The sequence below is a fragment of the Bison bison genome, unplaced genomic scaffold (assembly GCF_000754665.1).
Source record: "Bison bison bison isolate TAMUID 2011002044 unplaced genomic scaffold, Bison_UMD1.0 scf7180017864093, whole genome shotgun sequence".
In the NCBI taxonomy this organism is placed as follows: domain Eukaryota; kingdom Metazoa; phylum Chordata; class Mammalia; order Artiodactyla; family Bovidae; genus Bison; species Bison bison.
The window spans coordinates 1,815,305-1,825,694 of NW_011494665.1; the positions used below are offsets into that span (position 1 = coordinate 1,815,305).

Genomic DNA, 10,390 nt, shown 5'->3' on the forward strand with positions numbered 1-10,390 from the left:
CCCCAAAGTAGGATCCGTCAGTGAGGCGGGTGTCCCGGGCGCCACGTGCCAGCACACTGAGCAGCCCATGCTGGATGAAGTACATCTTCCTGCCCACGGAGCCCTCACGCACCACGAGGTCCCCCGGCTGGAAGACCTCAAAGCGTAGCTTGGTGAGCACGGCCGTGACGAAGCTGGGATCAGCATGGGCAAACAGCGGCATGTGGGCCACCAGGCCCCGGCAGGTGAAGTTAATGATCTCCTGGGCAGGGGAGGGGCCTGTCAGGCAGGCTGTGCCCCCTGCCCCGAGGTGCCCCCATCGAGCTCCTCTGTCTCCAGAAGCCCCACCCCTGGGGTCATGATCTGCCAAAGGATGCGGATGCTTCAGTCGGCCTGGGACCATCTCTAAGCTCCTGCCCTCAGAGCTTTCCCATGAGCCCTTGCAGGACCACACCCCACCCCACCCCAACAGAGATTCCTGCAGCCCCTCCTCATGTATACTTCACCCCTGAAAAATCATCAAGGAAGACCTTAACTCCTAAAAGTGCTCCAAAGGCCTGAACTCCCATGGGGCCCTCTGCAGGCCCCACAGGCTGTAGGGGCCCCAGCTGACTAATAGTCCCCACCCTAGAGGTCGTCCCTGAAGCCCAGGTCGTTGAAGAGCCTCCCTCCAGGGCCCCGCCCAGTCCCACCTCCCGAAGTGGTTCGCTCAGCTCGCCTAGGATGCTTTCCTCATCGAACATCTTGCCCTGGTAGCGGTGCTCATAGTACTCATGGATGCGTTGCCGTGTATCAGCTGGCAACTTGTGGAAGGACATGTACTGCTCCACCTGCTTGTACTGGAGAGACAGCCGATGGCCAGCAGGCAAGAAAACACAGAGACAGAAGTGGAGCCAGAACAGTGTGGTGGGCGGAGGGTTGTGGAGGAAGGTCACAGCCGTGGGCCACAGCCAGAGGGTAGAAACATGGAGACAAAAGGATATATGAGTAAGGGTGGATACAGGGAGGACACGGCACAGTCACAGGAAAACCCAGACGTGGAGGAGTCCAAGGACAGGTGCATTGGTACAAAGAAAAGGTACACACGGGACAAATGGATACGGGGCAAGGCAGGACACAGAGAGCCAACAGGGATGCATCAGAATGGGCTCCACGTGGAGCTCCCCAGCCGCCAGCACCCCTCCCCTTCCTTTTCCTGCCCCTGCTGACCTTCTCCTGGTACTGACGCCGGGAGGAGTCCAGGGACTGGATGAGGGCGGTGGCATGACCGATGAACATGGCGTAGCACGTGGCACCCACGATCATGCTGAGCATGGTGAGCCAGACGTCGGGCATGCCTACAGGTGCCTGCTGCCCGTAGCCAATGCAGAGCATGTGGCTCATGGCCTTGAACAGGGCGTGGGAATACTGGCGGCCCCATGAGTGGTTCTGGGAGGCAGAGTGTATTGCAGAGCTCGGCACAGACCCCTCAAAACCTCATTCTCCTCCCGCTTCCCACTTTCTCTTTCAGTCCTTCTGTCTGCCGCCTTCTACTTCAACTTGCCTGCCAAGGGAGGCACTTAGGTTTGGTTCTAGGGGGCCCTGAGGCAGAAGGGGCCTCTTTTATAGCATGGGAGCTGCAGTTTCTCCCTAGGTTTCCTTCCCCATATGCTCCCCCCTCCAATACAAGTACTTCTTCTGGGCCTCTTTCCTCTCACCTCCCCACCTCCTCACTTCTGTCCTCTCATGGTCATCTCTCCACCATCTCCCACTTGGCCCCTGTGTTTACCCCTCCTGCTCAGGGAGAAGAGCCCTTGGAAGGCCCAGGAAAGGCTGAGCGGTGGGGAGTTCTCACCACCATGTGGCTGATGGAGACCCAGCAGTCAGGAGGGAAGTCTTGCAGCATGGGGACCAGGAACTGCAGACAGCCATCCCAGTGACACAGCAGCAGCATCATTCCGATGAGGTTGAAGATGCGAACCACAGCACTGGCCAGGTCATAGGTCATGTGAAAGATCTGAGGAGTCCGAGGAGGGGCTGTTGTGGACAGGAACCTCTCCCTGCCAAGACTTTTCCATGCCTGGCCTTGCAGATTCTCTCTTCAAATTTCTCTCTGGCCCTAGCCTCTGTGAATGTTAAGACTGTGGCTATAAAACAGCATATATAGCTAATACAAAGGAGGTTGTATTACTACTCTCATCTCATAGATAGGAAAACTGATGCAAATCATGTGCCCCAAATCACAGCAAGTGCCACAGCAGAGACTCAAAAAGGTCTGCTGCACAAGCTGCCCAAGCATAGCCTGGGAAAGGGGAGAGAGGGCGATTCACAGTGTAACAGCCCCAGGGCATGTATAAGGATCAGTGCCAGAAGCTCTCTTCCCTTCCAATAATAATAATAATAGGTAATCTACTGAGAACTTACTGTGCCAGGCACTGCACTAGGTGCTTTACAGGTATTAACTCCTTTAGCCCTTATAATCTTATCATATGTAAATATATTTAACATTTTCATTTTATAGACAAGGAAACCAGGCCTCATATAGTAAATAGTAAAATTGGGATCTGACCACAAGCAATGAGACTGCAGAGTTCACACTCTGAACCACTAAACTCTGCTGTTGTCCTGAAGCTGAAACTCCAGCCTTCCCCACGCTCTACAATTATTAGCTCCTCCTCTATACCTTCCTCCTGGAGTCTAACTAACCCTTCAGTGTTTGTCCAGCAACTATGCTCCATTCTCCTGCACCACCATCCTTGCATCCTGTGAATCCAATCCCCTGAACACTCATTCTGTCCCTGTTTCTCCCCCACCAACACTGGAGACACCCCTCCCTCGGAAGCCCCACTCATCTGCCCCACCCCAAAAAGTTGCCAGGAGCCCCACTCATATCGCTGTCTGGAGGAGTCTGCAAGCCCCCCCTGCCCACCTCCCCACCCCACCTCCTCCCACTGGTGTATGTAGCGGATGAGGCGGGAGAGGCGGAGCAGCCGCAGCAGGCTGAGGATCTTGGTGAAACGCACGATGCGCAGGGCCCGCGCTGTTTTGTAGACCTCAGCATCCAGTCGTGGCTCCAGCTCCACCACCAGAAAGATGTAATCCACAGGAATAGAGGAGATGAGGTCAACCAGGAACCAGGTGCGCAGGTAGCGTGTGCGGATGGCCCGCGGTGCCAGCAGGATCTCAGCACCCTCCTCTACCACAATGCCTGTGCGGAAGTTGAGCACCAGATCCATCAGGAAGAAAGTGTCAGAGAGGACGTTGAAGACAATCCAAGGTGGAGAGTTCTCTTCCTTGAAGAAGGTGATGCCCACGGGTAGCACAATGAGGTTCCCCACCATCAGCAGGAGCATGATCAGGTCCCAGTAAAACCTAAGGTAGGGGTGGGATGGGAAGTAAGACCACAATGAGAGTCAGCCACTAAACTAAGGGCAGATAGTCTCAGCCAAAAGTGGACAAGGATACAGAACAACGGGATGACCATTTACAGCTAATGGGAGTGTAAACTGGGACCACCATTTGGAAAAATAGTTTGGAATTATCTAGTAAAGTCAAACATTTGCATTCCCTGCAACTTGGCAATTCTATTCCTAGGTATATACACATTCAAGGGAAAGATTCCAGGAGCTATATATAGGTATAACAGCATTAAATCTGGAAATAATCCAAATATCCATCAGTAGAAAAATGTAAATAAGATAAACACAGTAGATAAATACACTGATGCCCTGGAATATTATACGACTGTGAAGTCACCCAACTGCAGCCTACATTCCACAGTAGGAATGAATCTCACAGATTTAATGTCAAGAAACCAAAGGATACACACTGTAGGACTCCACACACAAAAAGTTCAAAAATTGATCAAACTCAACTGCATTATTTAGGGATTCACAGAGAAGTAGTAAAACTGTAAAGAACAGTTAGGAAATAAGTACCACAAAAGTTAGAATAGTGGTTGTGGAAAAGGAATGTGAGAGCAGCACGGAGCCTGCCGGGGTATCCCCAGTGTAGTCTCTCTCGACCTAGACAATTGTTACATATGAGCTTGTTTTACAGTTACTCCTTCAAATATGTGTGTGTGTGTGTGTACACACACACACACACATATACATCCTGGTATACACTATACTATTTATATATATCTGCCTTATCTATTTTGGAGAAGGCAATAGCACCCCACTCTAGTACTCTTGCCTGGAAAATCCCATGGATGGTGGAGCCTGGTAGGCTGCAGTCCATGGGGTTGCTGAGTCGGACATGACTGAGAGACTTCCCTTTCACTTTTCACTTTCACGCATTGGAGAAGGAAATGGCAACCCACTCCAGTGTTCTTGCCTGGAGAATCCCAGGGATGGGAGAGCCTGGTGGGCTGCCGTCTATGGGGTCACACAGAGTCGGACACGACTGAAGTGACTTAGCAGCAGCAGCCTTATCTATTTACTATATCTCTACTGTATATATTAATATATATGCCTACTAAATATACCCCTAATATGCACATATATATTTTTAATATAATATATATATGTAATGTCCTCATTATATGTATATAATCTATGTCACTATTATTAAATATTTTTTAAGTTAAAAAAAGATAAATATCTTTTGCTGATCTCACAGGGCTATTAAAAAATATGCACTGATATGGATGTGGATGGATGTGACAGTGTTGTACAAGACTAGTTGGTGTTATGACTCACTTACTCTTTATCCCAAGATTTCTGAAGAGACTGCTGCTTTACCCATCTCCAGCTCTCTGCCCGTTCCTAGTTTAGGACTGAAAATCTTCCCTAGCTTTCCCAACCCCAACCCTCCTTCCCAACACAGTTGGACTCATGGTTCCTGTTTTTCTGCTGGGATCTGTTTCCCAGATGGGGATGGTCTGTCCTGCCTCCTGTTTGAACTAGCTTTTCAGATGTATCCCTCCCCTCTTCAGAGCACTTCGGCAGGGCTGCACATACAGAGAAGCTCCACAGCAGATCCTGAGACAGCAAAGCCTGAAGCTCTGCACTCCTTTCCTCCCCTAACCTCCCCATGCCCACTGAGACTTTGGTTGCACCCAGGCAAGGACATGGTCAGGGGAGAGCCATACTGCTGTGTGGAAGCTGTGAAAAGAAGAGGTCATTCAAAGAAGATCATTGGACAGTCTGAAGGTCCCAATTAGATATGGGGGTTTCAATTTCAGGACACACCTAGTTGCAGCATCAACCAAGGACCCAGCCCCTTCTGACTCTGCCTGAAAAAAAATCAATCCTTTCAGCCCCTGAATGAAGCTTGGTGGTCCCCAAGTCCAGGCCTCCAGGAAGCCCTGTGTGATTTCAATCAACAGCAAGCCCTGGATCTCCTCTTCTTCTCTTTCCTGGCCACTGGAGAAATCCTGTACTGTAAGCTGGGAGAGGAGAGGGAAAGAGGGTTTGCCTTGCCATAGAGCATCTTCACAGCCTGACTCACAGGCAGTCACAAGCCTGGCGGGTGATACAGAAGAGAGGATGGAGAAGAAGCACAATAATAACGGGGATACATGGTTTATGGGGATACATTTGAGGTTGAAACGGAGGGGGGAGGAGGGAGATGCACAGCAGACTAGAAAAGGTGCACTAGTAGGGTGATATTGAGACAGTAAAAAAGAGGGGAGTGAAAGGAACAATGAGAGAAAAAAGAACATTAAGGGAGTGTGTATGTCTGTGGATTAAAATGACGTCTAGGTTTCCAATGGTGTTTCCAGGCTCCTGATTCACACCTCATCCTCTCTGCTCATTTAGCTCCCCAGGATAGGTGCTTTGCATATATCCTTGCCTCATCTAAAAGCTGTCCTTCATTTCCTCCAAGGACAGGGTTGCTCTCCTCCCCTAGCGACCTTGATGTAGAGGTACAGCCTGATGGGGACTATGGAATGGCCCCACCCCCACTCTCCATCCCTTCTCTCTGGTAGTCACCTGGGCGGTGGTCACATGGGCAGTGGACTTGCCCCTCTGTTGCTGCCTCAAATCACTCTGAGTCCAGGCCCTAACCCGCCGAATCCCGTCTTCAGCACCAGGGACAGCGATCAGAGCTGCTGTCTGGACACTCCCTTTCTCCCCTGGCATCCCTATTTTTTTTTGGTAGCCTGCCCTGCTGAACTAGGCTGGTACTGGGGGTAGAAATGAGGACAGTGGGGACAGCTCGGTTTCTCCTTTAGACTGACCCTGAGTTTCGGAACATGACAAAATTTCCCAGATCCCCAGCAAGCAGAACTGGAGGAGACAGCAGTCCCTAATTCCAATATTCCCCTTGGTCCAGGTGGGGTGTCGGGTTTTTTAAATGGGAAACCCAGGTCTCTGGTGTCCGCTTCCAGGTCTCTTCCAGCGCCCCTAGCCTGAAAAGTCACCGAGACCCTCCGGCTGGGGATCCTTTACCCAAGAATTAGGTTGGGGGAAGTGACTCTGTCGGCCCACCAGGGGACCCCTGGGCCGGAAATGAAGTGTCCGTGGAGGGTGGGGCGGGCCCGGCTCCTGTGTCGCGGCCTTGGGGGTGGGAGCTGTGTCCCCTGCCCACCCTGCCGGACCCCCAGTACCGGAAGTCGCTGTACGGGTGGATGATCCAGGCCCCCGCTGACTTGACCCGCTCCTGCTCGATTTCCACTGCTTTGTGGCTGCCGAACACGCGAAGGGAGAACTTGTTGACCGTGGGCTGGAGCAGGGTCCCGAGCTGCCTCCTCTTGGGCTCGGGCCCGGGCCTGGACCCCGGGACCGGACCCGAGGCTGTGGTTGTAGACGCCGGGGCAGCAGGAGGCGCAGCCTCCAGCCCAGGGGTCGCCCCGTCGTTGGCCCCAGTCGTTGGCCGCTGCTCCGCCTCCATGACGCCCGTCAGCTTACACGTTTGGCCTCCTAGACCCTTTTGCGGCCATTCGAGACCTCCCGACCCCTCCCGGAGTCGGAGCGGGAGCAGCCGGGCGGGCTCGGAGCGGAGGCGTAGTCGGCTGGGAACTGCCAGAGCGCCGGGCGGAGGGGGTGTGTGCGACAGACTCCTCCGAGGGCGGCGGGCGGGTCGCGCTGCGCCCCCTGGCGACAGCCGAGCGGAGGTTTGGCAGGGCGGGCGGAGGCGGGGTCGACCGAGAGCCTTCTCGGAAAGAGGCGGGACCAATATAGTCCGTAACCTGAGGAACACTGAAGTAGGCGTGGCTTAGCCAATGTGGGCCGTCCTCCAAGTATAGGAAGAGGAGGAGAAACGCTGCAGAGCCAACAGAGAGGGCGTAGTCTAGGGCTGAAGGGCTTTTATCCACTGAGCGTCAGGGAGGCGGAGCCGTCCGCAACTGGCGGGAAAACCGGACGCTGGCTGTAGCTCGTGAGGCTTGCGAGGACGAGGAATTGGGAACCAGTGGAAGAGATGGGGAATGGCTTTTGAGCTTCCTCTTATCCACTATGCCTTAAGGACTTCCTGCATTTCACTTTTTTCCCTCGCAACACTCTCCTAGGCATACTCCTTTCCTCTGACTTCTTCATATTGCTCCCTCTAGTATTTAATTTCCAAACTTATCTGCCAGCCCTCACCAAGAGCAACTCCGCCAGTCACTGAGTGGACGCTGAGGATGAACACAAGGATGAACACAAAGTCCTGTCCATAAAGCCAGCGCTCGTCTATGCTTGCAGACAGGACAGGTAAATTACAGCGCTATGGGATGGAAAGGGCTGTAAATTCTCTTTTGGGGGGCGGGGCGCGTGCTGGGCAGCTTGCAGGATCTTGGTTCCCTGACCAGCGATTGAACCTGGGCCTTTGGCAGTGAAGGTGCAGAGTCCTAACCACTGGATTGGCAGGGAATTCCCTAAAAGTTCTTAAATATCTCAAATTCTTCCCCTTATCTCCTCTTCTTATTGTCACTGCCTTATTTCAAGCGCTCAGAATTTGTTCACCTAGATTATTTCAGATGCCTCTTAAGGGGTCTCTAAACTTCTCACGGCAATTAGTTTTCCAGTCTGCCAGAGTTACCTTCCTAAATCCAAATGTAGCTTTATTACTTGCTTAATGTCCTTCAAACTTCCCCATCTTCTGTGGGATTACAGTTAAACTCCTTAGAATGACATACAAGGCCCTGTAAAATCTAGACCTAGTTTTAACAACCTCTCTTCTGATAGTTCCTCTCTTGAAAGCCAGGACTCCAATTCTGTTTAAATGCTTCGTTTTGCTTTGTCTCTAGACCTTTGTATTTTCTCTGCCTGGTCTTCTCCAATTCACTTTTCAACAGTTGGTTCAGATGTCATCTCCTCTAGGAAACCTAGGCACACATTTATAACTCTTTTTTCTCAAGCTAGGGTCTAGTCTACAGCTTCCCTACAGTGACCAGGGCACCACTGTTCATAACAGCTCTTGTCACAAGGCTGCCATTATTTTATGGAACAGGTCTTTCTCTTCCATTAGATTATGGAGCTCTGAAGAACAGGAGCCTTACACCTGACACAATGCTGAACACAAAGTGGACACTTGGTAAATGGTTGTTGAATGAATAAGGGAAAGTGTTCATGGAAGAGGAAGTGAACTACACTTCCTCCTCACCTCTTTATTATCCTTCCTCATCTATTTTAGGAACTTTTTCTAAACTATTTCTGGCCAACTGATGTAAGCTCCATCTGATTATCTTCCATCCTGGCCCCCCTCTGATATTTCTTTACTTGAATATAGTTATCTCGGGTTATTTTTTTCATTTCCCTTCAGTTCAGTTCAGTTCAGTAGCTCAGTTGTGTCCAACTCTTTGCGACCCCATGAATCGCAGCACGCCAGGCCTCCCTGTCCATCACCAATTCCCAGAGTTCACTCAAACTCATGTCCATCAAGTCGGTGATGCCATCCAGCCATCTCATCCTCTGTCGTCCCCTTCTTCTCCTGCCCCCAATCCTTCCCAGCATCAGAGTCTTTTCCAGTGAGTCAACTCTTCACGTGAGGTGGCCAAAGTACTGGAGTTTCAGCTTTAGCATCATTCCTTCCCAAGAACACCCAGGGCTGATCTCCTTTAGAATGGACTGGTTGGATCTCCTTGCAGTCCAAGGAACTCTCAAAAGTCTTCTCCAACACCACAGTTCAAAAGCACCAATTCTTTGGCGCTTAACTTTCTTCACAGTCCAACTCTCACATCCACACATGACCACTGGAAAAACCATAGCCTTGACTAGATGGACTTTTGTGGGCAAAGTAATGTCTCTGCTTTTGAATATGCTATCTAGGTTGGTCATAACTTTCCTTCCAAGGAGTAAGCATCTTTTAATTTCATGGCTGCAGTCACCATCTGCAGTGATTTTGGAGCCCCCAAAAATAAAGTCTGACACTGTTTCCACTGTTTCCCATCTATTTCCCATGAAGTGATGGGACCAGATGTCATGATCTTCGTTTTCTGAATGTTGAGCTTTAAGCCAGCTTTTTCACTCTTCTCTTTCACTTTCATCATTTCCCTTATTATTGCTCAAGTCCTCCTATAGCGTGTTTAACTCACCTAGTTTTTCTCAATGCCTCCTTCTTTTTCCTTTTTATTTTTTAATTCAGTAAATTTACACTTCTCATATATTATGTGTAAGTACATAACATAAAGTTCTCAAATTTTCCCTTCTTTGGCACTTGATTCTCCATCACTCCATTTTTCAAACCTTACCTCCACGGCGATGCCCCACTCCTCTCCCAAAAGTGCATAGCTTTTGTTCAAGAGGAAAGGTGGGAACCCTCTTTGCTGTGGTTAGGTTGTCGAACTGCTTTTTAAGAACCGAATATTTAGAGGCTATGCTGGAGAATCACACCACATCACAAGCCTCAAAAAGTTAGCAGAGTGGCGACATCCCGTAAACGACAAGTCCTTCTTTTCAACCTTCAAACCTATCAATCCTAACAAAACAAGACACAGAAGTCTCATGAAATAGGTAAAAGATTGAGGAAAACTACGGAAGGACACCGCCTAAATTAAAAGACACTTACTCCTTGGAAGGAAAGTTATGACCAACCTAGATAGCATATTCAAAAGCAGAGACATTACTTTGCCAGCAAAGGTTCGTCTAGTCAAGGCTATGGTTTTTCCAGTGGTCATGTATGGATGTGACAGTTGGACTGTGAAGAAAGCTGTGGGCCGAAGAATTGATGCCTTTGAACTGTGGTGTTGGAGAAGACTTTTCAGAGTCCCTTGGACTGCAAGGAGATCCAACCAGTCCATTCTAAAGGAGATCAGTCCTGGGTGTTCATTGGAAGGACTGATGCTAAAGCTGAAACTCTAGTACTTTAGCCACCTCATGCAAAGAGTTGACTCATTGGAAAAGACTCTGATGCTGGGAGGGGTTGGGGGCAGGAGAAGGGGACGACAGAGGATGAGATGGCTGGATGGCATCACTGACTCGACGGACGTGAGTTTGAGTGAACTCCGGGAGTTGGTGATGGACAGAGAGGCCTGGCGTGCTGCGATTCATGGGGTCGCAAAGAG

The 10,390-nt window shown here is 50.4% G+C and overlaps 1 protein-coding gene across 1 annotated transcript in view; it reads right to left on the reverse strand.

Moving 5' to 3' along the window:
* The window catches only part of HCN3 (hyperpolarization activated cyclic nucleotide-gated potassium channel 3), a 9,864-nt gene extending 2,955 nt beyond the window's left edge, over positions 1-6,909 (reverse strand). The window contains exons 1-6 of the mRNA XM_010838287.1: positions 6,515-6,909; positions 2,901-3,330; positions 1,814-1,975; positions 1,189-1,407; positions 672-818; positions 3-241 (exon numbers count right to left, since the gene is read on the reverse strand). Of these exons, the coding sequence (XP_010836589.1) occupies positions 3-241; positions 672-818; positions 1,189-1,407; positions 1,814-1,975; positions 2,901-3,330; positions 6,515-6,798 (1,481 nt within the window). The 5' untranslated portion in view covers positions 6,799-6,909. The remainder of the gene's footprint in view (positions 1-2; positions 242-671; positions 819-1,188; positions 1,408-1,813; positions 1,976-2,900; positions 3,331-6,514) is intronic.
* Between the last annotated feature and the right edge of the window lie 3,481 nt (positions 6,910-10,390).